Source organism: Canis lupus, chromosome 26, assembly GCF_048164855.1.
Source record: "Canis lupus baileyi chromosome 26, mCanLup2.hap1, whole genome shotgun sequence".
Lineage (NCBI taxonomy): Eukaryota > Metazoa > Chordata > Mammalia > Carnivora > Canidae > Canis > Canis lupus.
In genome coordinates, this window is record NC_132863.1 from 49,352,416 (window position 1) to 49,379,522 (window position 27,107).

Genomic DNA, 27,107 nt, shown 5'->3' on the forward strand with positions numbered 1-27,107 from the left:
TTAATAATCCAAGTTTTAAATGGGCCAAGGACCCGAGCAGATATTCATCCGAGATGACATGTAAGCGACGGCGAGCACAGTCCGAGGCCACCAGTCGGCAGGGACACGCCTGGAAACCCCGGAGGCCACTTCACGCCCGCAGCGCGGCCCGAATCCGTCCGACGGTCACCAGGGCCGATGGCGTAAGGACACTGGAACCTCTCCCCCGCCCGTCAGAATGTCCAGTGCCACTGCCGCGGGCGGTGTAACGACTCCTCTGAGGCCACGATTGCCACGCGGGCTCGTACCCAGGGGAGGTGCAGGCACGCGCGTGTGCAATCTCACAGCAACACGTCCATCGGCGGATGACGGGCAAGCAGGAGGGGTCCGTCCTTGCAGGGGACGTGCGCTCGGCCGTGACAAGGCAGGACGTGCCAGCAGGGACGGAGCCTGCAGCCACAGCCGCTCATGCGCAGGCAGCTGACCTCCCCGAGTCCCGACGAACTCCCCGGGGACGCCTCGGAGGGCCAGTCGGGCAGCCCGGTGACTGCGGCCGAGCCTCGTGTGCGCGGGAGGTTCTGGGGTCGAGACCTCGCCCGGACGCCGCTGCCCCGCGGACTTGCCAGGACTCAAGCTGCCTCGTTTACCAAAAGCGTCCAATCTCACATCCGAAAAACGGGCTGAGTTCCAAACACTCATTTGTGGGGTGTTCTCTTCATCCGGACCCATGGACGCGCGTGTACAGGCGCACACATGCTCACGTGCACACGCATGTGCACCTGCACACAAGCGCCACTTCCTCTGGAGGGTCTGGCACCGCTCCCAGGCCGACAGGAAGGCCCTGCCCCAGACGGAGGGACGGCGCGAGCGTGGCTCCTCTGCAGGCGCATCACACGCGTGAGGCAGCGAGGTGACCGCAGGCAGCTGCACGAGCAACGGGAACGGGAAGGACCCAGGCCCGTCTCCTGGTGCTGACCTCTTTTCGATAAAAGAAGCAAACAGGATTAAAAATACCAACATCAGGGGCAGCCCCGGTGGTGCAGCGGTTTAGCGCCACCTTCAGCCAGGGCCTGATCCTGGAGACCCGGGATCGAGTGCCCCGTCGGGCTCCCTGCGTGGAGCCTGCTGCTCCCTCCGCCTGTGTCTCTGCCTCTCTCTCTGTCTCCCCCCCAACCCCGTCATAAATAAGTAAAATCTTTAAAAAAAAAAAGAGCCAAGGTCTCATTGTGGAGGGCAGCACAGCGCTTTCTCCTTCTTCCCGTAAACGATACATCATAACATTTTGAGAATTTAGCTCACACTCTTTAGCTGAAAAGCTGAAAAGAGATTATAATTAAAATGAGTAGAATTTTTGATCAAACTGCATCAGGTGGGGTCAGTCGCAAAGTGGGGTATGAGCAGAGTCGGAACAGAAAAGAGGCTTCCAGCCACGTGAGCTCCGGGGCCTGGGGGTCGTGGCCGGCAGGGGGAAGGGGCAGGGGCGCTGGCCTCACCAGCAGGGTGTCGGGGGGCACGGCCGGCTGGACAGCCCGCACCCGCGGCTCAGGTCTCCCCAAATCTCCACTCTCGACCATTCTGTAAAATGCTCACGTGCCTTGGAGGACGTCTGCACGGAAGGCCCCACCCCGCTCCACCCGACGCCCCGTCCACCAGCCGGGCACCCAGGGTGCGCCCTGCCCACGGCACACGGAAGCTTCCGGAGAGTATGCACAGGTCGGGGTTGGGGAGACCCAGCGGCAGGTGCAGGCCCGCGCCTGCCCCCACCCCTGCCCGGGGGTCACAGCCCAGGTCAGGCTCACAGGGGGCACAGCACGGTTGGGAGGATCAGTAGCCTCGTCATCTGGCGTCCTTGTCACCTCCGCGTCCAGAACGCACGGTTTCCAACGCGTCACGTGTCTTTATCCAAGTTCAAATCCAGTTTCCTCACTTTCTTAACTATCAGCAAGTTTCCACGTCATTCGATGAACCCTCCTTGGTTGAAATACATACGATTGAATGAATTCATGACTGAATCAATCACCTTGCTGACTATACAGCAATTCAGTGAGTAAAAGCCAGAGTTCCGGCAAACAGAGCTGAACAACTAGACGTGCCCAGGGAGATCGTCGGGAGCCACAGGCCTACACGTCACACCTAAATCTGTTAAACTTCCAGGAAAAAACACGTGGGGAACGTTTGTGACCTTCGGGAAAGACTTCTGTGATAGGACTCGAGACGTACGAGCCACGAAAGAAAAAAGTTTGCAAATCGGGCTTCATCCTAGTTTAAAACGTGTGCTTCTCCGCAAACCACGGTCCATGAAAGCACGAGGCACAGACAGAAAACGTCTGCACAACACACACCTGGTGAGGGTCGGAACCAGAATGTACCCTCGGCTCCGCGCCGGGAAGTGGGCTCAAGACTGGAACAGATGCTTCTGCAAAGCAGAGCACGGGGGGCGTGGGGGGGGCATGGGGGCACGTGGGGGTGCGTGCGGGATATGTGGGGAGCTGTGTGGGGGCACGTGGAGGTGTGTGGGGGCATGTGGGGGCGCGTGGGGAGGCCTGCACGCGGCCCACCGCTCACCCCGCGGCACAAGCCACTCCGGCCGGACCTCATGAAGGGAGCATGTGAAGACAGACACGGAGACCAACAACACGGCCCAGCAGAGAAACGCCGGCGCCTCCGGGACGCGTACAAATCCCGAGATGAGCAATGGCGAACACAGAGGATGTGGAGCCCAGGGGACAGGCCACACGAAGCCAGCGAGAGCCTCAAGTCCCGGCGGGAAGCTCACGTGACAGCAAACACGCAGGTGCACGACGTCGCCCCACCGTCCCCGCGGCCTGGTGCCAGCCCCCGAACCCCCCAGGAAGCCCGGTGTCCACCAGCAGGAGTGTCACAGCCCGAGCCATTGGTACGGCGTGACTGAGGGATGCGCACAGGCTCGCAGACAAGCCTCAGAAGCACTGTTGGACCCCCAGAGACGGGGCGGGGGGGGCTGGGCACCTCGGGGGCGGCTGCGGGGGCTGAGGTCCGTGGACTGTGTCCATGAGTGGACGCTGGCGGCAGTGGGGCTGCAAGGTGTGGGCCTGGGGGCAACGGCCTCAAGGGATGCAGGCCCCGCGCTCCTTGGGACTCGTCCTCGCGCACGAGCATCTCTGGCTGGCAGCGCGGCGGTCAAGCAGCACCAGGCGGGCAGGCGGTGCGGGCGGCTCCTGACCACAGAGGCACCTGCCGGACTCAGCTCACCCTCCAGGGCCTCGAGGCCAGCAACGCCCCTGCGAGCTGTGGAGGACGCGGGTGACACGGGGAGACCGGTGGGTTCCTTACACTCAGGCCACCGCGCCCCACAGCCCTGTGCCGACCCCACGCGCATTCACAGAAGCCTGAGCCCCACACAAGCGGCTCCGACAGAGTGTGGACAGATGGACGGCGCTGTGTCCGGGGCCCAGGCCAGGCAGGTGTGCACGAGCGAGACGCCGTGCGGTTCCACACGGACGAGGCCCTACACACGCGGCGGCGGGCAGCTGAGCGGCTGCAGGGGTGCGGCGAGGCGCACGCACTTATCAGACGCATTGGAAGGTCCACCGGGTTGGGGGCGACTCGGGGTGTCCACGCGACCTCCAAACTGTAAGCACAGACCGAACCCCAATGAAGTGCTTGCTGGTGGATCCAGGATGACGTCTGTGGGGTGCGCTGGCTCGCGCTGAGAACACGGGCTTTCAGACGGTTACGTGGGTGAGCACGTAGGAGAGCAAGCAGCAAATTGTTTTTAATATTGTTTTTATTTATTCATGAGACACCAAGAGAGGCGGAGACACAGGCAGGGGGAGAAGCAGGCTCCATGCAGGGGGCCAGACGCGGGACTCGATCCCAGGACCCCGGGGCCACGCCCTGGGCCAGGGGCAGATGCTCACCTGCTGAGCCCCCAGGCGTCCCCCACAAACAGCAAGACCTTAAATGGAGAACCAAAGCAGCAAACATGCTGAATTTTTTTCAAGTTTTCTTTAAGTGTAAATATTTCACCAATAAAATGTTAGAGAAACAAAAAATTATTCAAATTCAAAATCTGTGCGGTTTAGTGTACGTGTGTCCTACTTAGAGAAATAGCTACAAAGAATGGCAATTTTCACTGAAAAAACTTCCTTGGGGCCCCTGGGTGGTTCCACCCATTGAGCATCTTTTATTTTTTTAAGATTTTATTTATTTATTTGAGACAGAGGCAGAGAGTGTGTGTGAGAGCAGGAGCCGGCGGAGGGAGGCAGGAGGCCGCGGCCACGCGGGCCAGGAGCGGCCGGGGGTTCTCGGGGAGCCCCCGCGGCGCAGCGCCCCCCAGCGCCCAGCCTCCCGCGGCCGGTGCGACGGCAAGGTGTGCTGCGCGGGGAGCCAGGCTCGAGGACGCGGCCGAGCGACACCTGCCGACCAGGGAGGAGGCCCGAGGCCACGGAGGCCGTGGAGGCCGTGGAGGCTGCAGCTGTGCACAATGCTCACGACCCAAACCGGGAAGCCCGGAGCCAACCCCGCGCCCACGACCGACCCCGCGGGCGCTGGACGGGGCTTCGTGGGGCCTGAGAGCAGCCCCGGGGCGGCGGGGGGCGGCCGCCCACCCCCGAGGGCCGCACACCTCTCTGCCGCGTTCGCTACACCCACGCCTCAGGCTTCTTAAAGTCCGCAAAAGGCGGTGGCATCCAAGTTTGCAAAGACCTTACCGTGACCGACTCCTCGTAACACGTCCACTTCGGCGGAAGTCCCCAGGCCGCGCGGTCACACGTTTGCAGAGCCTCAGCCTCAAGGTCCCTGCACGGCCCAGGCCGTCCTCGCCAGGGTCCTCGTCACAGCCCGCGGGGGCGTCGCACCTGCCCCCACACTCCCAAGGGAACTAAGCCGGGGGGCGAAGGAAGCAGAAGCCCCCGAGTTCAAGTCAGACCAGGATCCAGCGAGACGGCGCCTCCGGCTGAGGGGCACCCACGCAGCGGACACCCTCGCGCGGGCCGGACACGCAGGCCGGACACTCCAGTCGGCGAAGCCCCTGCCCCCCACAAGCACCCAGCAGCACCCTGTGTCCGCGAGAGCCCCTCCAAGGCGCATCCTTCATGAACTCCATGTTCTAGAAAATCCAGACGCAAAGGCTTCGCTTCCGTTGCAGCAGGAGGAGCGGCTGCTGAGACACAGCAAAGCCGAGGTCATGGGCCCGTCACGCGCGACAGTGATTCCAAAGTACGGCCTTGGGCACAGGTGGGACTTCTGCACCCACGCCGGCCTCCAGCTGCGGCCACGCTCGTGTGCTCCTTGGCACCTGGTGCCCGCCCTCCCGAACGCAACCAAGGACCTCACGGGCCCTCATCCCGGCAGCGGGTGCTCCGAGGCGGCCCGGTCCTCCTGCTGTCAACCCATAAGCTGACAAAGGGGCCGCTCCTGCGGCGCGTCCCCAGCTGCCACCTGGCGGCACCGTGGGGGTCCAGCACGGGCTCTGCTCACGTGGGGGGAACGCCGGGAGGGCCTCGGAGCACAGTCCTTAGGGCCGAGGGCGTGACGGGGTGGAGGCTGCGGCCCGTCCCCGCCCCTCGGGACGCAGGTGTCGCATCTCATTCGGGCTCTTTTACCCCAAAGCACAAGTGCCACACGGAGCAAGACGACAACCGTCAGCCGTGGAAGGTGGCCTCCTCGAGTTGCCCAGCGGATGACGCCCGGGCGCCGGGCACACGCTCCACCCTTCAGGTCTCCAGGAGGATCAGGAGACGTGTCGGTGAACCAGAAGCCCCGGGTCACCGCCTCTCGGACGCATCCTCCGTGCCCTCCGCGGCTTCCACACGGCCCGTGAGCCTCCTCCCAGCTCACCTCCGCAGACCTGCGTGGCGGCTCCTACGTGAGCCCTCGGGGGGCCGGCGTGGGGCACCCCCAGGCGTGGCACCCGTGCTCCCTCCCGCTGGGGGAAGAGGCCGGAGGGTGGGAGTAGCCAGCGGGGGGCGCACAGAGAGCACCTTCGCCACCGCCCGGCGGTTCCGACGCTTCCACCGCATCAAGACCCGCGTCACAAGGGCTCAGGTATGAACAATTACTTTGCAAAAGCCACGCACCTCATTCGAGCCACGGAAGCCCCTTTTGGCAAAACCTTTCAAGGACACGTGTGGACGTTAGGACAAGCACCCGGGCTCCTCCCTCAGCGGCTTCTGAGCCGGCCTCATCCGGCGTCCGGGGCCATCCCGGGGTCACACGGGCTGGAGCCCCGGGAGGACGCGCGGAAGCAACGTGGGGCGGCCCCACCGACGCACAGCCGACCTGCCCCCCCCAGCTGCCGTGCAGGCACCGGCTGTCACCCAGAAGTAGACGTCAACGGTCACTTCCTTGGAAGCCACTAGAGAAACATGCTCTTGGCCTTTTGCTCGGGAAAATGGCTCTTGAATGCTCGCGGGCTCAGCATCAGCACCGGTCGTGGGGTGGGGGACACAGGGACGGGACCGGGCAGGTGGCCCTGGCTGCGGAGCCACCTCTGAGCATCTGTGCGGAGCCCCCAGGTGACCTGCAACCACCGCCCGACACGTTCCCCTGGGATAGGGCCTCTTCTCCCACGAATAGGATAAGACGTTAAAATACTCTCATCTAAAAAAATAAATAAAATAAAACAAAATAAAATAAAACAAAACAAAATAAAACAAAATAAAACAAAATAAAATAAAATAAAATAAAATAAAATAAAATAAAATAAAATAAAATAAAATAAAATAACTCTTGTCTAATTTGTTATTTAAAAAAATGCTAAGGAGGGGATCCCTGGGTGGTTTAGCGGTTTAGCGCCACCTTCAGCCCACGGTGCGATCCTGGAGACCCGTGATCGAGTCCCATGTCAGGCTCCCTGCATGGAGCCTGCTTCTCCCTCCTCCTGTGTCTCTGCCTCTCTCTCTCTATGATAAATAAATAAATAAATCTTTAAAAAATAAAAATAAAAAAATAAAGAAATGCTAAAGAAAGGTCAAAAAAAAAATAAAATACTCTTTTGTCTACAGGTAACAAATACTCAATGGACACAACCTGACGTCCCTGCGGAACCGCAACTCGAGCCTCCGCGGCCAGCCCCGGCACACTGGGGAGGGAGTGACCAGCACAGCGGGCAGGCACCGTGCACGCAAGCCGACAGCCCCCGTCCTTGTCTCCGCGACTCAGAATAATCTAACAGAAGCGGCTCGCGGTTGCCTTGGTAACCCGGGGGATTTAAGACATTAACAAAAGTACGCAGCCGAAATCACTTGTTGGATTCTAAAAACACCTTCTGCTTCACGACTGCATTTAAAACCTCAATCCCACAGGCCAGAGGAGCGTCCGTTCCTTACTAGGCTGACGGGCCCTCATGTCGCCAGCATCGCGGCCGCCGGGGGCTCAGGACCTCAAGCCGCCGTCCGGGGCTGCGGCACCCAGAAGGTTCCACATGAAGCCTCGCCCTCAGGGCGTCCGCTGGGGACCGCGGCTTCTCAGATTCTGCTCAGGGCCGGTGACGGACTATAAAGGGAGCCTGGGGCACGCGGGGGACCTCTGCCGAGCACAGCTGGCGGGGACAGGTGGCTCCCCATCAGCTCAGAGATCTCACAGTCCTCTTAGCTCAGCTAATGTCCTACAGTTCCGCGGTCTGCCCATCGGGGACGTTTAAGTGCCTGGACATGCTCCTGCTTGTCACCAAGCGAGGGGATGGGCTGCTGTTGGCACCCAGTGGCCGAGGCCGGGGATGTTGCTACACACCCGGGACCGTCCCCACGGCAGATCCGTCCAGCCCCAGGCTGACAGACCACGATTAACCATCGCGTCCCGGGCACGCCAGGGTCTGGCGCCGTGCTTGGGGCTGGGGACGCAGCAGGACGGAGAGAGTGACAAGGCCCCGGAGCACCTCGGGGTCCCCGCTTACTGGATACGGTTTCAGTTCGGGACGACGGAAGCTCGAGATGAGCAGCAACGCCAGTCGTGTGACAGCGTGAGGTATTGCTGCCCCTGAGCCGCGCACCCAGCGAGGGCATCTGCACCCTCGCACGACAATAAAAGCTAGGCTAGCGAGTGGGGAGCAGGGCCGGGCCGGGGAGTGGGCAGCTGCCCCCGGGAGCACGGCACGCTCGGCATCTGTGACACTTCTCAGGCTCGTTACGCCCGTCTGCTGCCTCCCCTCTGCCTTCCCATGTTCCAGGGGATCTAGGACCCTGCCGGGGGGCCGCCCCAGAACCAGAACTGGCCTAGAAGCCTCCGGCCTGCCCTGGACCATCTCGCCCCGTCCACCACTCAGTCCGGAGCTGGGCTGCGGCGCGTGGGGGCCGTGGGCAGTGCCCGTTCTGCACTCAGCACCGGGAGGGGCACCTGCTGCTTCGGGCAGCGTCAGGTTTGCCACCTGCTGGCCTGGGACACCCGTGACGCTGTCCTCCAGAGCGTGAGGACCGGGCTCAGAGCCACGCCGGGCCCCGGGGGCCGCACGCGGGGCCACGGAGAGCCTCTGCGCGGCCCGTCGTTTGCCCCCCGGAGCCGAGCGTGTCGGGCACGAGGAGACTCCCCTCACTGCGAGGCTGCCCTGCAGCAGACCCTCGCGTCCCCGTCGGGGGAGCGCTCTGCCGCGGACGGAGCACGCGCACGCACCCGGCTGTCCAACAGCCACGCCGATGACAAGAACACGCGCCGGCTGCAGAGCACCCAGAACCGAGGCCCCGAGGTGTGAGGTCCGCTCCCGTCCCACCTTCATCTCACCTCATCTGACGCACTTTCCACCTTTTAACATTTTAACATTTAAGTCTTTTAAAATGGGGGCGCCTGGGGGGCCCAGTGGGTTGAGCATCAGGTCATGATCTCAGCATCCTGGGATCGAGCCCCACGTCGGGCTCCCTGCTCCGTGGGGAGGCTGCTCCTCCCTCTGCCACCCTCACCCCTGCTCGCACTCGTTCTCAAATAAATGAAATAAATCTTTTTAAAATTAAGCTACCCTCATAGTGTTTCCTACAAAAGGGAAGCAGACCCGTCAAGCTGACCCCACACACTGGGTGTCACCCCACTTTCCCGCGACTGGGAGCCCCATCTCTGTGCCGGGGACGCGGGCCCCGAGGTGGCACTCCCTGCGCCTACAGAGGGGACCGCGGGAGGCGATGGCCACGGGGCGGCACCAGCGTGGGGGGCCGTGCTGCTTCCCTGGAAGCCACGCAGGGCGCTGGGCCTGGCAGGGTGGGAGCGCCCGCCCGTAAGAACAAAAGGCTTACTTGAGTCGCGGCTGCTAAACGGCCACCCGGACGTCGGCAGGAAAGAGGCCACTGGGGACCCGGCCCGGCTGTCGTCCTCCACCTGCTGCGTGATATGCCGGACGGTCTCCTTGTTTTTCCGATTCTTCCTTCGACCTGTGGGCTGCCAGCCGTCCCCTCCGGCCTGCTCTGAGAAGGAGTTCTGTATCACCCCGTCCCTGGCGGAAGGCAGCTCGCTCCCCCCGTAATGAGACGGTGAAACCTGCTCTTCCTTGACACGCAGAGACCCGTAGCCCACGTCGCCAGGCCACAGCGACTGCGAGGAAATGTCGTCGGGGCCGTCGGCCTTGGGCTCCTGGTCCTCTTTGCCGTAGCTGCTTCCTCCCTCGTGGCAGCTGGCGATGGCCGAGTCTCCCGAAGAGTTGGCGGGGCTGGTGCGCCGGGCCAGCCACGGGGAGATGCTCCTTCCGGCCATCACAGCCGAGATCAGGGCGTCCGTGCTGCTGCCCGGCGGGGCGCTGATCTCAAACTCTGAGAGCTCGTCCGAGGCATCGGGCTTGATGCTGATGTCCAGTGCGGCCTTGATGAAGTCGTGGCACGCCTGCACAATGTCCGTCATCTGCAGGAAGCTGGCGGCGGACATCACCTCGATGACATTCCTGCTGGTCAGGGCCAGGTGGGCCGAGTACATGAAGTCGATGATGGCCTTGAAGCCCTGGGCCGTGACGATGTCCAGGTGTGTGACGGTGGCCTGGTCGGACGTCTTCTGCACCTGGCAGTACAGCGTCTTAAAGTAGCGGCTGCTGCCGAGCAGGACGTTCTTATGTGCCTTGAACACCTTGCCCTCAACCACGACACAGACGTCACACAGGACGCCGTGCTGCCTCTGCTCGTTGAGCTCGCGGAGCAGGTGCCGGTAGTGGGATGCGATTTCCATGTCTTCCTTTCGGTTGTTCATCTGGAAGTCCTGGCGTTGCTCTTCTACAGACTCTGTGGGGGAAGAACAAGCGAGTTACCCACGTGCTGGACACAAACGTGTGGGGGGAGTCAGGCAGGGTGGGGGCACGGCCGGCGGGGTGGACGCGAGGGGCGCGAGGCTGACGGCCACGACCGCCACCACGCCGGGCCCTGAACAGAACCCTCACTCCGCGGCCACCTCCCGGCACAGACACCAGATCGTCCCATTACTTGCTGGAGTGACTTTCTTACCCAAATGTGAACTGTAGGTGAAATAACCCAAGGGACCTCGTCCCGCACCCTTGAGGACACACATTAAAGTCAGTCAAGCGTCCCACTCTCGGTTTCCGCTCGGGTCATGACCCCGGGGTGCTGGGATCGAGCCCCAGTCGGGCTCCCTGCTCCGTGGAGGGGTCGGTCCCCTTCTCTGCCTCTCTCTCCCCGCACCCGCTGCCCCTCCCCCTCCTCACTCTCCCTTTAAAATAAATACATCTTTTTAATACATTAAGGGACTCCTGGGGGGCTCAGCGGTTGAGCACCTGCCTTCGGCTCAGGGCGTGACCCCGGGGTCCTGGGATCGAGTCCCACATCGGGCTCCGTGCATGGAGCCTGCTTCTCCCTCTGCCTGGGTCTCTGCCTCTCTCTGTGTCTCTCATGAATGAAGTGGCTGGGTCCACCTCACACACCTCTTCACTGACTCAAAGCTGTCGCAACACACACACTTTCCTTTGGTCACTATAACACGTTTCCAAACACCACCTGGAATCATCTTAAAAATGCCCCCCTGTGAGATAAAAGGGAAAGCAGCGCTTCCAAACTCATTCTGAGGCCAGCATCATCCCAATACCGAAACCAGGTAAAGACGCTACCGGGAGAGAACTACAGGCCCAATAACCCTGATGAACAGAGATGTAACCCCCACCCCAATATTAGGAAACCGAATCCAACGGTACATTGAAAAACTCATTCACCACAATCAAGTGGGATTTATTCCTCGGTTGCAAGGTGGTTCAATACCCACAAATCAATCCACGTGAAATATCATCATATCAATAAGAGAAAGGACAAGAACAACTGGATCATTTCAACTGATACAGAAGAACCATTTGACAAAGTACAACATGTAATCGTGACAAAAACTCTCAACAGTAGGTTTAGAGGGAACATATGTCAACATGGTAAAGGCCTTTCACGAAAAACCCACAGTCAACAACATCGGCAATGGGGGAAAGCAAGCGCTTTCCTACTACGGTCGGGAACATGACAAGGATGCCCACTCTCATGACTGTTCAACTTAGTGCTGGGAGTCCGAGCCACAGCAATCAGATAAGAAAAAGGAATAAAAGGCATCCAAATCAGTAAGGAAGAAGTTAAGTTTTCACTATTTGCAGATGACGTGATACTATACATAGGAAACCCTAAAGACGCCACCAAAAAACTACCATAATTCATAAATGACATCAGTAGGTTCACAGGATACAAAAATCAATATAAGAAATCCATTGCAAAAAAAAAAAAAAAAAAAAAGAAATCCATTGCAGGGCACCTGGGGGCTCAGTGGTCGAGCATCTGCCTTCAGCTCAGGGCATGACCCCAGGGTCCTGGGATCGAGTCCCACCTCGGCTTCCTGCTCAGCAGGCATCTGCTTCTCCCTCTCCCCCTCCCCCTGTTCGCTCTCTCGCTGTCTCTCGCTCTTTCTCTGTCGAATAAATAAATAAAATCCTAAAAAAAACCCAAAACTCTAGTAATCAAAACAGTATGGTGCTGGCACAAAAACAGACACACAGATCAATGAAACAGAATAGAGGGCCCAGAGATAGATCCACAATTATATGGTCAATTAATCTTCAACAAATGAACAAGAGTGTCCAACGGGAAGAACACAGTCTCGTCCACAAACAGTGTTGGGGAAACTGCACGGCCACATGCGGAAGAATGAAACAAGACCACTTCCTCACACCATACACAAAAATAGATTCAAAACGGAGTAGGGACCTAAATGTGAGACCTAAAAGCATAAAAATCCTAGGAGAGCGCACAGGCAGTAGTACCTCTGACATCGGCCGAAGTGACATTTTTTCTAGATATGTCTCCTGAGGCGAGGGAAACAAGAGCAAACTAAACTATTGGGACTTCATCAAAATAAAAAGCTTCTGCACAGCAAAGGAAACAACCAATACACTAAAAGGCAAACGGAACAGAAGATGTTTGCACATAATACAGCTGATAAAGGATTAGTATCCAAAGTATAGAAAAAACTTCTACAACTCGGGGCACCTGGGGGGCTCAGCTGTTGAGCGCCTGCCTTCGGCTCAGGGTGCGATCGAGTCCCACATTGAGCTCCCTCCATGGAGCCTGCTTCTCCCGCTGCCTGTGTCTCTGCCTCTTTTTCTGTGTCTCTCATGAATAAATAAATAAAATCTTAAAAAAAAAAACTTATAAAACGCAACACCCAAAAACCAAATAATCCAATTTAAAAACGTGCAGAAGACACGAACAGACGTTTCTCCAAAGAAGACCTACGCACGGCCAACAGACACGCGAAAAGATGCTCAACACCACTGATCATCAGGGAAACACAAATCAAAACCACGATGAGACACACCTGTACGTGTCACACCTGTCAGCTCGGCTGAAGGCAGCAACACAGGAAACCACGGGTGCTGGCGAGGACGTGGAGAGCGGGGAGCCCTGTCACCCTGCTGGTGGGGACGCAGGCTGGTGCAGACACTCTGGAGATCAGTGTGGAGGGTCCTCAAAAGATCAGCAATAGAAACACCGTATGATGCGGCAATCCCACTCCTGGCTGTTAACCCAAACAATACAAAAGCACTAATTTGAAAGGGCACGTGCACCCCTGTGTTCACAGCAGCATCGGCTACAAGAGTCAAACTACGGCAGCAGCCTGGGTCCACCAACAGATGACCGGGTAAAGGTGCGGCGCACACGCACACACGCACACACACAGACACTGGAATAACTCGACCACGGAAACGATGAAATCTTGCCATTTGCAACGACGTGGACGGAGCGAGGGCATAACGCTAAGCAGAACAAGTCCGAGGAAGACAAACCCCGTACGATCGCGCTCGTGTGTGGAATCTAAGAAACAAAAGTAATGAACAAAGGGGGAAAAGGGACAAACCAAGAAACGACTCTTAACTCTAGAGAACACGCTCAAGGCCATGGTCGGGTCGGGGGGTGTAGGGCCGCTGGCCGCCATGAGCCCCGGACACTGTACACGCCTGCCCAGTCTCCGCGTCGTACGCCTGCAACTAGTGTAACACTGCAGGTCAACCGCAGCCGATTCCATTCCTTTAGTGGTTAAAAAAAAAGTTACCAAAACTCTCTCTTTTTTTTTTTAGAAATTTTTATTTATTTATGATAGTCACACAGAGAGAGAGAGAGAGAGAGGCAGAGACACAGGCAGAGGGAGAAGCAGGCTCCATGCCGGGAGCCCGACGTGGGATTCGATCCCGGGTCTCCAGGATCGCGCCCTGGGCCAAAGGCAGGCGCCAAACCGCTGCGCCACCCAGGGATCCCCAAAACTCTCTTTTAAAAAAATAAAAAATTTTAAAAAAATTAAAAAATTAAAAAATAAAAATAAAATAAAAATAAAAATAAAATAAAAATAACATAAAAATAAAAAATAAAAAATAAAAAATAAATAAATTAATTAAAAAAAACATTTTATTTATTTATTTGAGAGAGAGAGCACGTGAGTGAGCACACAAGCAGAGGGAGAGGGAGAAGCAGGCCCTCCGCCCAGCAGAGACCCCGACACGGGGCTGCAGCCCAGGACCCTGGGGTCATGACCCGAGCCGAAGGCAGATGCTCACCTGACAGAGCCCCCAAGGTGCCTGTTTTTTTTTCTCTTTTTTTTCCTTTTTTTTTTGGTTACTAAGACTCTCACCACAAAAAAACTGTTTTGTCCCCATGCACGGTGGGAGACGTTAACTAGAAGTACACAGGGGAGTAGACAACCGTGCCGCGGGCACAGCAAAGAACACTGCGTAGCAGTTAAAACACACACACGAGATCTACACGCGTCGGAAAGACTAAATACCAAAGATGTTGCGTGAGGACGTCCTATTGCAAAGGGGCTACGAGTGGTAACACTTATTGAAATCACAGGAAGGACCTGCACAGAACCATCCCTCTCGCCACCCTGAGGCTCAGGGGTCATTTCCTATCGGCGAGTCCTGAGGCCGCAAGCACGGCCCGGAGCGCGGGCCTCGGGGCCTCGGGGAATCACTCAATGTCTCTGTGCCTCAAGTTTCTCATCTGCAACATGAAAATAATAACCATACTTACCTTTCAGGTTATTGTGAAGATTAAATGAGATACGAGGCACACGGTCCCTATAAGAACGTCTGCACACACCGAGCAGCTATGTTTGCCGTCGTTACTATTGTTCGTAGAGGAAGCATCAACACACGCGGTGATGCACACGAGACCACGAAGTGCGCGTGTCTGGGAGCGAAGGTGAGCGGAACGGGAGGGGCACACAACCAGGGGATTGCAACTTTATCTGTGATACTTTAATTTCTTAAAAAAAAAAAAAAAAAGGATAAAGGTCTGTAGTTTCCGTTAAAACACAACAATATTGGCTGATTTTGGCCGTCGGGCGCACAGACGTATTCTAACTGTTCTTCTTTGAATTCTTATTTTTTAATTGTTTTTTGTGTCCTTAGCAGTGAGCAGGTGACCTTTGATATTCATCTAAAAGCCACTATTTAGCTGCTGCTTTCACGGGAAGTGTTAAAATTGATAGGCTCTCATTTTTAGCCACTTTTGTATTTTAGTGGCAATAAGGTTCAAATAAATAAAAAAACAAAACAACAAAAGCTGTCATTCTGCTTCAGTCACGGGCGGGGAGGACGGGCCGAGCAAGGACAGGCTCTCACCCCCCCCAGGGGTCCGGGTCCTGCGCCCCCGCCCCCCTCCTCACCCCCCTCCTGCCACAGGAACGTGACGGGCAGGGCCACCCCCTGCCCAGACCCCGAGGCCCCGCCGCTGAACCACCCCGAGCACCGGCCACGGGTCGCGCGCGTTCACGGGGCCGCAGGGAGGCTGACGGCTGTCGGCCTTGGTGCCTCAGGCCCCGTGGGGTCACCACCCAGGGGCGGTGGTGGAAGGAGGCTCCACGGGAACGGCCACCCCACCACGGGGGTCACTCCTCGCACCCGGCCTCCAGGGCACCGAGGGGGGCCGACACCTGCCTCAAGTCCAGGAAGCCCATCCAGCGATCGGCCCCGGTCCCCGGAGGCGCCAAAGGCCACAAGGTGCTGGCGGCGTCGGGAGCGTGACTGTCCCTGGATCCCGGCCCGTGGACAGGGCGTCCAGGGCCAGGTACCCACGTTCCCATCAGGAAGCCGTGCCCCTCACCGCCCGGTTTCCTCGCAGCAAAGCCGACCCTGTGAGAATCAGGGAGGGCGATGGGGAGGGCGACCGCCTGCCGGGCTCTGCGTCTCAGCCTGTGTGGACAATCGTGGAGTAAATCACCACCCGATCAGGGCGGCTTGCGAATCAGCTGCGAACTCCGCAGTCTGTAGCGGGAAAACCACCGATTCCCGTCGGGAGGGACTTGCATGCGAGAGTCACTTGTACCACCTTCCAGGGCAGGAAGGAGTCTGCTGTGAAGACGCTCAGGGCCCAGGCGACGGATCCAAGCCCGAAGGAGCTTCGGGTCAACCGCGGGATCTTGGTTCCCCAGCCTCCACCTGTCTGCACCGGCCGAGCTGCCGGGTCCCGCCGTGCGACGCCCGACAGGTCAGACTCAGCCTCGCCATCTGTGGGGTGGCGTCTGTCTCACAAAATCCGTTAGTTGCGTTTCCAGCCTCACTTCCTGAGACCTTGGACTTCCTTGGACACAGGGTCGTGGCAGGTGCAACCGCTCGGATGCAGTCCCTCGGTGGCCCTCGTCCAGTGGGACCGGTGGCGTCCGTACAGAGCGGAGGCACGGGGACAGGCGTCCCGGGAGGGCCGGGAGAGATCTGCGGGGGGACTTCCAGCCGCGGCTCCTCGGACGGCCCCGCACTCACACGCCGCTCCCACCGCCAAGGAACACCGGGGCCGCGGTCATCGGGCCGCAGGGGAAGCGCCACTCATCCCGGGGCGTCACCCCGGGCCAACGTCAGCCGCCTGAGGCCCGGCCCCGGGCGCAGCTCCGGCCTCTGGGGTCCGTAGAGGGTTCAGGGCTCGCAGACGGCGGCCCGGGGAGCCACAAGGAGCACTGCTTCCACGCCGTCCTCTGCGGGTCCGACGGCCCCTCGGCGGGTGACACGGGGGCCACGCTACCCAGACTCCTCCCAGCGACAGCCAGCAGGCACGGGGAGGTGCCCCACTTCCGTCGTCCACTCTGCGGCCGCTCAGATCCGAAACTGCAGCCCTGGGCACCCTCCTGCGGCTGGGCCTCAGGTCTGGGGGCGCCAACTTCCAGCCCCTCCCCGGCCTCTCTCGGTTCCCCTCCTCGCCCCGACCTCGCCTGGCCTCCCTACCTGCCTCTGCGTCACTTCCTCTCTCGAGGGCGCCCCCGCCCCCCGGCCGCGGGGCCGTGCGCTCAGGTGGCCCCTGCCCACCCCGCACTGCACACCCACAACTTGCAACAGGGGAGAACTCCGGGGTCTCGCCACGTCACCCGGTGCGAGCACCTGCGGAGGCCACGGCCCCACCTCCCACACGGGCCCCCCCAGAAGGCCCGAGCCCCAGCAGCCGACGGCGGGTCAGCACAAGGTGCCGTGGGGGCGGCTGGGCAGGGGCAGCCCCCGGGGGGGGGTACGAGCCACTGGGGGGCCGCCGGGGGCAGCACACGTTCAGAGGGCAGCGCTGGCCTCTCAAGACGGCCCCGAGGTCCGGGGGCGGGCGGCCCCCCTCGCTGAGCGTGCCCGGGAGTGGGAAGTGCTGGCCCGGGACTCCAGGAGCGCCCGCCTCCGCAGCTGGACACGTCTGCGCCGCCAGCCTGGGCCCAGCGACTCTGCTGCAGGAGCTGACCCGGGCCGGCGTGCGGAGGCCGCTCTGCGAGCGGAGGCCCCCAGCCTCCCGGCCTCGCCCCGGCACCTGCAGGTGCCAGAGCCCTGAGCCTCCGGCCTGGCCAGCCCAGCTGCCGCCTGCGGACAAGAACCCAGCGGCCGCAGAAGCGCCAGAGCCGAGGGCGTGTTTCAGGACGGCTCCGGTGCCCGCGAGACCTGGAGACAGAGGCGTCGAGGGCACCGCCCCGGGGGGTCCACATGAGAGCCTGGCAGGGCCCTGGGGACGGCGGGGGCCCCGGCAACCACAACGGGGACGCAGAGGCCGGCACTTCAGGGGGCGAGGCCCCGCCTGGGGGCCTGGCAGGTGGGAGCGGGCCCCGGGGTCGGCGGGGACAGGCACGGCCGGGCGGGCTCGAGGGACACCGGGGACACGGGCCAGCGCCCGCCCACCTGACGGCCCCGGTACCGCGGACTTCTGGTTTCTCGGCTCCCGCGGCTGGGGAGCTGGTCGGGGGAATTTCATCATCTTGTGGGTTCGGGGAGAAAAAGGGGAAGAGGTCAGGTCTTCAGCTCGTCCTCCCAGACGCCCCCGCCAGAGCCGAGCCTCGTTCCGCCTGGTCTTCACGGCCGTCAAGCTCCTTATTGCTCATCCTGGTTTTGCGCGAGGCGTCGGGCAGCGCGGATCCCTCACGGGTCTCAGCCACAAAGGCGATTTCCGGCTGAGTGGGAGCGGGAGGGCAAGCCAGCGGCGGCCGCCGCCTCCAGGAAGCCTCCGGGCACTCCTCCCAGGACGGCCGCCAGCCTGTCGCCGTGGGGTCGCGAGCCTCTGGAGCCGCATCCCCCGCTGGGCAGGCTCGGGGCACACTCTCGGGTGAGCCAAGGACCTTTTTTACGTGAACCCTGCAGAACTGAAGTCCTACAGGTTGAACCTAAGACGTGTTTTTTAAACGTCCCACCCTAAGCGCTGGAGAAGCAGACGGCGCGTCCCGATCTGGGCCAGTGCACTTGCAGGGGGACGGCGAGGCCGCACCAAGCACCACACCCAGCGCCATCCCGGTGCCACCGCATCGGTGCCCAGGAGACGCGGCTCAGGCGGGACAGCGCTCGCGATCTGGGGTGGGCTGTGTGGTGCCCACTGCAAGCCCGGGGGGGACGCAGACACTCCACGGCTCAGTTGTGTCCCCAGAATCCCGTGCTGACGTCCAGCCCCCAGTACCTGCCGACGTGACCCAATTTGAAAACAAGGTCCTGGCAGATTTAACCGGCGTAAGACGAGATCGAAACCCAACGGTGCTGGTGTCGTCGCATAAGGGGGATCTGGACAGAGAGACACGGGGAAAGACCAGGCGGAGACAGAGCCTCGGGGCCACAGGCCCGGCTCCCGGAGCTGGACGTCTCGGGGCAGCAGGCCGGGGACACCCGATTTCAACTCTGGCCCCAGAACAGCCAGGGCAGCTCCTCTGTCATTCCAAGGCCCCGGCTTGTGAGACTTTGTTACAAAACCCCCAGGATAAGCTACAGGGCAACTTGGTTTTGTTTTGTTTTGTTTTTCTTAAAAAGAAAGCCGACCAGCTTCACAAGCCAGGAAACACATTTCTGTGAATTTTAAGCCTGAGATGTCCTGTGACCGGAAATGTCACCTGTACCACGGGCTCCCGGCCACCAAGACAGAAACAGACCCCAAACAGGAGGCCGGAGGCAGCGCCTGCCCCCCAGCAGCACAAGCAGTTGCGGTTTATGCTGAAACACTTTCCAACTATTGGAAAAGTTGTAAGAATAATTCCTAGAACTCCCACCTACCCGGAACCAGACACACCAGCGCGAACGTTCTGCAACATCTGTTCCCATCCAGTAACGCTGCACCTTTAACCTGCACCTCTAACCTGCACCTCTAACCTGCACCTCTAACCTGCCGTTCTTTTCTTAAAAGGTGAGCACCTGAGGGACACCCAGGGGCTCAGCGGGTGAGCATCTGCCTTCAGCTCAGGGCGTGACTCCGGGGTCCCGGGATCAAGTCCTGCGTCGGGCTCCCTGCATGGAGCCTGCTTCCCCCTCCGCCTGTGTCTCTGCCTCTCTCTCTCTCTGTCTCTCATGAGTAAATAAAATCTTTCATAAATAAAAATAAAAAGGTTGAATGCTTGGAAACAAGAGAAGCTGCAGGTCCCAATGCACAGGGGCCCCAATGCCGAGCCCCACCCCGGGCCTGGATCGCCCGGAGCAGGCAGGAGCGGAAGGTTCTGGTGGCAGCAGACCGCCCGAGCTCCTCCCCGCAGGGCCCAGCCCTGCGCTGCTCTCGTGTCCGACAGAAGGTCCACTGGCTGCTCTGACACGTGTCCAAGTCCCCCCATCATTTCCGCAAACAGCACAGGCCTTGCCGAGGCAAGCGCCCATCACACTGAATAAATGACGGACGGACGGACGGCCAGCCGCTGAGTGAGCCAACGCCACGGCCGGGGCGGGAAGCAGACCAGGTGCGCAGTCGCAGCCGGGACCGGAGACAAGCCCCGTGGCCACCGCGGCCCCGCAGCTTCCCGGATGCACATGGACACCGAGTGTCCCGGAATGGGCCAGGCCCCAGCGATGGGCGGGGCACCCCCACGGCGGCCAGCTGAGCCCCTGCCCGCGTGCAGCCTCCCCCGGGGCACAGCCAGGCCGCAGGAAGAGGGGGGCTGGGGATGGCCAAGCTGGAGCTGAGCCCCGGGGAGTCAGGCAGGTGCCAGCCCGGCAGGCGCCACGGGCCCTACCACGGGGGGGTGGGGGGGAGGCCTGGGGGGGGGGCTGAGTCTCCCTCCCCTCGGCGGCACATAAGGGAGGCCGGGCCTCTCCCGGGGAAAGCCCCGCGCGCTAACGTGCTGCTGCCACCAGCCCCAGGGCCCTGTAAGAAGCGAAACTCCGGGCAGCCCGGGGGGCTCAGCAGTTAGCGCTGCCTTCGGTCCAGGGCGTGACCCCGGACCCGGGATCGAGTCCCTCATCGGGCTCCCTGCAGGGAGCCTGCTTCTCCCTCTGCCTGGGTCTCTGCCTCTCTGTCTCTGTCTTTGTGTCTCATGAATAAATAAATAAAATCTTTAATAAAAAAGAAAAAGAAGAAACAAAACTCATGATTCAAAAGGAAAGAACTGGGTTTCGAGAGGACTCACCGGGGGCCACTGGGGGCTGTGGGGGACGGGGCGGCCCAGCTGGCAGTGACCACAGCTCCCTGAAGGAAGCGGGCGCCCAGAGCGTTGGCTCCGTGGGCCGCGCTGCCCTCAGGCCCTGGGCAGGAAGCTGGCTCCAGGACCCGGCTGCAGGGGGCTCGGGGACAAGGGGCGCTGCCGCACAGGCCAGGTACCGTCTGTGTTGGCCACCCGCCCCCCCGGGGAGGACACCGAGGCTGGTCTGGCCAGGGGTGCCGGGCGAGCCCCACAGCTGGGGTCAAGGTCAACCCTGTGACCTCCCACCACAGGCGTGAAGGACTTCGGGCAAGGCCTGCGAGAACCCGCTGAGACCTCCTGGATCCTAAGGAAAGACCGCGAAGGGGACGGCGGCACGGATGAGGCTGGAGAAACGAACACGAGGTTGCAGAGCCCGGGGACGGTGGTGGGGCGGCCGCAGGGGCCCCGGGGCCCGGGCCTGCTGGAGCACGGGGAGCCCACACTGCGTGTCGCTGAGCAGCGATCTGCTTTGGGACATTCTTCCCCCAAGACTCGGAGCTGCTCACGGATGGCGGCGGCACTATCGGTGACAGCAGCCGTCAGACCCGGCCCGGAGGCACACGGGTGACAACCGAGGAGACCGCCTTAGACGAACAACCGGTGGCGTTTACGTTGATGCTGAGACGTTTGTGACAAATAAGTGGAAGGAAGTGACAGCCGAGCACACGGCCGAAGATGCCGGCTTCCCTCCAAAGCAAGTCGCTTGTTTATAAAACCCAAAGACCAAAGACAAACCTGCAAGACCCTGGTGGGAAGCGTGCGCGGCGGCAGCGGCGCCATGAACACGAGAGACGTCCACTTGCCTCTGTCCACTCCGCGGGGTCCCCCGAGGCCTGCACCCGCCTGTCCCGGCCCAGCCGCCGGGTCCCCCGTGAGGAGCACGGCCTCCCGGCGCACAGCGGCTGCCAGGGCCCCGACCCAGCTGCGACTCCGAAGGGGCACGAGGTGAGTCCTCGGCGGGCACCGGGCTCGGGCGGCGGGTCCCCTCACGGGTGGCAGCCAAGTGGCTCCCGTCACCACGACCCCGAGCAGTCGGCGTGCGTGCCAGTCACCGCGCTGGCCTGTGAGCGGTCGCCGTCCCGGGCCCAGGTGGGATGTCGCGCTCGCTGGCGCCCAGCACAGACCACGGCCACGCGGTGCGGCCGTTCCCTTCCGGGGGCGCAGGAGACGGCGCGACCAGGGATGGGCGATGACACCCGAGCCCCCCAGCCCTACCCGGGCGCCAGTGTTCTGGAAGCATCGCTCCCCATGCGGCTGCCCCCAGCGTGCGCCCACCCAGGGCTGGCTCCACTACACGGGTCCACGGGGAAACGACGGCGAAGAGAGCAGCCCACGCGCCCGCACGAGGCAAGAGGCGGGCACCGAGATGCTCCGAAGGCAAGACCCGCGCCCTGAGCCCGAGGCGCCGGCACCGACCCCCGGCCGCGGCCCCTCTGCAACCAACTCTCGCCAACGGGAAGGTTCCAAACCCCAGCAAAACTACACCCGCCTCCCCAGGTTAGAGAGGCAGAGGGGAGCTCGATTCGTGTTTTAGCGAAAACTCCATGAAAATCAACTTAAAGTCAATTGAGGCCTTTCCCACAGACTGAACGAACCTACGCGACGTTCCTGTGTTTCATTAACCGCTGACACGCTTTAAATTTTAAAACAAAACTAGGACGCTCGGGGGGCTCAGCGGTGGCGCATCTGCCTCGGGCCCAGGCTGTGACCCCGGACCCGGGATCAAGTCCCACGTCGGGGTCCCTGCATGGAGCCTGCTTCTCCCTCTGCCTGGGTCTCTGCCTCTCTCTGTGTCTCTCGTGAATGAATAGATAAAATCTTAAATAATAAACAGATCTTAAAACAAAACTGCCACAGGTGATCATTGTTTTGAAAATTCCACATATGTCCCATCAAGAGAAAGCACACGGGGCACCCAGGGCTCCGCCGGCCACGGGTCGACTTGACCCCAGCTCGGGTCCTGACCTCGGGGCAGGGGAGCGACCTCGGCTCCGACAACCTGGGATCGAGACCTCAGCCTAGACCAGGGGTCGGACGCTTAACCCCCAGGCGCCCCAGGAACTTGAAAGTCTTGATGTACTCGTCGTTCCTGCAGGTGTGGGCGTCACGCCCCCCCGACTTACAGACCCTCGGTGGGGACGAGGGGGGGCTTCTCCAGGGCTCAGGACACAACCAGCCAGGCCAACACCCAGCACCCGCACCTCCAATTTCTCCACCAATAAGTAGCACAAAAACAGAATAAACGTGATTTCAGAGCCCCACCCCCCCGAGGGGAAGGTGTCAGGACTCCAGGCAAACCCCGAGACTGGAACCGGGTGGGCGCAGGGCTGAGCAGCAGGTCGGCACCCCTGGCACGGCCCCGCCAGGCACAGGAGAACGCGCCCCGAACCCCGGGGGCAGGGAGGCAACAGGGCCAGCGGGTGACCCGACGTGTCTCCAACCCTGCGTGTGTCCGAAAACGTCCAAGGCAAGTATGTAAGCACTCGGTCACGGGAGAACCACCGCTTCCACGGTCTCGGGAGAATCTGTGACTGAGCTGGAGACGCTGAGGCGCGGGTCGGGTGTCAGAGCTGCAGGCCTTGGTGCCGCGGCTCCGGGGCTGCGGGGTGCCTGTCACCGGCCCGGCAGGGCTGTGACCCGCGGGGTGACAGCGGCGACCACCCCCATGCGGCCTGCGAGGAGCGCGGAGCACCTGGGCCCCGTGAACGACCTCCGACCCTCCCGGGGCCCCAGGGCCAGCACGTCCCCGCAGCAAGGACCTCGATGGCCAAGGGCCCCACCCGCCGCACACACCCGCCGACACCCTGTCGCCTGCGTCGCCATCCCAAGAGTGGCGGCATGAGAACCGACAGCAGCAGCCGGGGGAAGCCTCGGTGACGCAAGACCCGGAAACCCAGGTGCCCACGAGACGGGCGTCCCCCGCGGTGGTGCCGTGGGACACATCGCGGCGCAGCCAGAGACCCGCTCCAGTGCTGACGCTGCACCTGCCAGCACGACCTTTTCCAGAAACAGGTCTTTGCAGACGTAATCAGGTCAAGGTGAGTCCTGACAGCGGATCCTGATTCAACACGACAGACGTCCTACGAAGAAGGGAATCTAGGCCCAGCGGGGGGCGGGGGGGGGGGCAGGATCCTGTGGCCGGAGATGTCGGCGCGACGCAGCCCAAGGCCAAGAACCCCAGGATTGCGGGCAGATGCCACAGGCTGGAAGAGGCAGGAGGGAGCATCCCCGAGCCTCTGCAGGGACAGTGGCCCTGCCCCACCCGGACCCAGGACCTCCGGCCTCCAGACCCTGAGGGAGTGGGTCTCTGCCGCTTGCACCCGGGCTTGTGGTGTCTGTTAGGACACCTCTGTCCTGCAGCCACCCACCCAGCGCACGTCGACCTGCGTCCGCCCCACACAACTCAGCGGTGGGGTGTGCGGACGAGCTCACAGGGCCCGGGTGAGCACCACTGGCCCGCTCCGCCCTCGTGGGAAGCCAGACGCAGCGCGGCCACGAGTGGAGGCCGGGTGCCGGTCCTTCCCCACGGGCTGCCGCGGGACGCGGGGAGAGCGCCCACCTGAGCGCAGGCCGCGCGGGGCACAGGCCGCTCACAGGCACAGACACGGCGGGGGGGGGGGTGGGGCGCAGCACAGCGACACCAAGGACAGTCCTGGCGGGTCCTGCACAAACCACTACCCGTACCCGGAGTCACATGTCCACGTCACTGACGTCAACGCCACGATCCCCTGGATATTCGTGCTCAAGACGAGAGGCAAGATCCTAAGTAAAGAGTAAGATGATCCCGAACGACCTCAAGCAAATTGGGGTCACGCGCTCGAGGGCTGCTGGCGCTCGGCCTGCCGGGCCCTCTCCCGGGGCGGCACGGCCCCTGGTCTCCCGGGAAACAGCGAGCCGCCCCTGCGCCGGGCACCCGCGGGACACCGTGAAGGCCCGCTGCTCGGGGCTGGCCTCCCTGCCCGCCTGGCCACGTGGCTCTGCGCTTGACGACTCCTTCGTCCCACGACGACCTCCCCCCGGCCCATCACCCGCCCCAGGCTGGTGGGGCCGCGTTCTCAGCAGCGGCAGTGCCCACGGAGCCAAGGGGTCAGAGACCTGGGTGTGTCCCGCGGTGTCCAATCAGGGCCAGCAGGCGAGTGTAAACCAACTTCTCTCTCTCTTTCCTTAAATTTTTTAAAGTTCACTTATTTATGTATTTGAGTAGTCCCTACACCCGACGCGGTGCTCGAACTCACAACCCCAAGATGCAGAGTGGAACGCTCTTCAAACTGAGCCAGCCGGGCGCCCCGCGTTAAACCAACTGAACCCAAAGGGACGTCCAAAGACACCGTCACCTTTAAACTCCTTGTTCCGGCCTCGTTCCCCCAACGTAAGAGGAAACGAGAGTCAAGCTCGCCCAATATTAAAAACCACTTTGTTCAGCCTCCCGGTGGGTCGGCGGCCGACGAGCGGGTCCCGTCCGCGTGGACGCAGCCTACTAGGAGCTCTGGAAAGTCCTTCGCGATACTCTCTGGTCAAAGGGGGGAAATCTGCACACGAAGTGAAGTAAAAGCAACAAAAAATTATAGAAACCCGTTTGTTGGGCAGCCCGGGGGGCTCAGCGGTTTAGCACCACCTTTGGCCCGGGGTGTGATCCTGGGGACCCGGGATCGAGTCTCATATCGGGCTCCCTACGTGGATCCTGCTTCTCCCTCTGCCTGTGTCTCTGCCTCTCTCTCTCTCTTTCATAAATAAATGAATAAATGAAATCTTTAAAAAAAAGATAAAGAAACCTGTTTGTGTATCAGCACAGGTGAAGGCGGCCACCGCGTCCCCGTGCACAGGTGCAAGGATCAGCAACAGCAAAGACGAAGGCGACCCGAGACCAGCAGGGGCCCCGCACGGCTGACAAGAGCGCCCTTGGTGAAAGGGCCCGAAGATGCTCCCCTCACTCGGGGTGCCAGCGTCAGCTTTCGTCCCGGAGCCTCCTGGTGCCCCCGCCCCCCCGGTGCCCAGGGTCCCGGCTCAGTGGGTTCGGGGCTGACTCTGGACTTCAGCGGAGGCCACGACCCCGGGGCGGTGAGACGGGGCGACTGTCCAGCTCTGCGCTCGGTGGGGCGAGGAGGCTGTGCTGGAGACGCCCCCAGCCTCTGCCCCCGACCCCACTCCGATCTCTGTCTCTCTCTCAAATAAATAAATAAGCAAACAAATAAATGTCATTTAAAAAACAAACGTCCTTTAGTTTGTCTTCAGATATAAGGAATTACAGCTGCTCACACAGCCAGTCAGAGTCACTTCAAATCACAGGATAGGGGTCCCGGGGGGCTCAGGGGTTGAGCGCCTGCCTTCAGCTCAGGTCATGACCCCAGGGTCCCAGGATCGAGTCCTGCATCACGGTCCCCGCAGAAGCCTGCTTCTCTCTCTGCCTGTGTCTCTGCCTCTATCTCATGAATAAATAAAATCTTACAAAAAAAAAAAAAAATCACAGGTCAGGCACCTTTGCATCGTCACTAAAAACGTCAGAACGTAAGGAGGTTCTGCAGGCGGCCCCAGTGCTCACCGGCTGCGAGGACCGGGTCTGCGACAGTGTCCACCCACGACCTGCTCTCACTTAAGGGCTTCGTGCAGGAGACCCCCCCCATCCCCCACCTGTGACGCCTGAGAAGTAGGTGGAGGAAGTGCGGACTGGGCAGGACCCAGACACTGAAACGGAGTAAATCAAGGCACTTCCAGCAGCGGCGGCGGCCCGGAGGGCGGGGTCACAGCTGAGCGCAGGCCCCGGGCAGCGGTTCCGAGTGTGCCCGTCCCGCAGCAAGCCCACCCCCCGCCCGCGGGGCCCGGCACCCAGGCTGGGAAGCTCCCGCCGACAGCCGCCCACGCAGCCATGGAGCCCGCGGGCCCAGCAGGAGGAGCACGAGGCCTTCAGGCCATAAGGCCCGGGCCGGCCCTGTGACCCACCGGCAGGGCTCCGCTGCGCGACCCACAGGCGCACCTGACGTGCAGTCCCCGCTGCTGTTGGGGACACGGACCCCGCACACACGGGGAACCACGAGCGAGGGCGCCCCACAGGCCGTGACGGCACAGCGGCGGGCCCAGCACCGGACCCACTTGGCACGTGAGCATCTGACCGGCCCACGGGCACCGCCAGGCCTGCAGCGGGTCCGCAGAGCACCTGGGCAGTCGGCTGCCCTCCGCGGGGAGCACGTCCCCCGCTAACGCGAGCCGGCCACTTCTGCTCCGAAAGGGTCCCGAGCCCACTCCGAGCCTCCTGAGACGGTGCTGCTGCTCAGAAGCTCCGCTACCTTAAATGCAACCGGATAAGAAAAGAAAATAAACCATTTTAAGATTCAAATAGGGCCACGCCAAGAGAAGACCACAGACCACGGTCCAGCGGCCACGGCACCACCTAAAACCACACGCGCCCCAAGGCTCTCATCTTCCTCTTCCTCCTGCTTCTGCAGGGCCACCCGCGTGGGGTCCTGGCGCGGCTCTGGCCCCCACTCGCCACCCCCCACCGCCCAGCCCCCGCGGGGCCTTCCCGCTCCGCAAGGACGGCTCCGGGGGCTGGCGCGCCAGCTGCTCCGTGACAGGCTGTGCCTCTGCCAGGCGGGCCGCTCAGCGCATCACGTGAGCGTGGTTCTGAGAGCCCACGTCCGCACCGGCCCCTCGTCGCCCCAGAAAGCACGACCTCCGCCACTGCGGACGCTCAGAGCATGGACAGAGGGCCTCAGGCAGACCGCCCGGCCGCGCGGCCACCACACACGGGCGGACAAGGCGACGACGCGCCCAAAGCCCCGCAGCCGTGGCACCCACCCACCTTCCACGGAGGCGGCTCTCGGCGCGGAGGGTCC

At 61.5% G+C, this 27,107-nt stretch overlaps 1 protein-coding gene across 5 annotated transcripts in view; it reads right to left on the minus strand.

Moving 5' to 3' along the window:
- The window catches only part of ZBTB46 (zinc finger and BTB domain containing 46), a 52,691-nt gene that overhangs the window by 21,306 nt on the left and 4,278 nt on the right, over positions 1 to 27,107 (minus strand). For all 5 annotated transcript variants that reach the window (XR_012018870.1, XM_072801782.1, XM_072801783.1 and 2 more), the window contains exon 2: positions 9,180 to 10,148. Coding sequence is in view for 4 of the 5 variants with exons in the window: in XM_072801782.1 (XP_072657883.1) it covers positions 9,180 to 10,116 (937 nt within the window). In the remaining variant the exon portion in view is untranslated. The remainder of the gene's footprint in view (positions 1 to 9,179; positions 10,149 to 27,107) is intronic.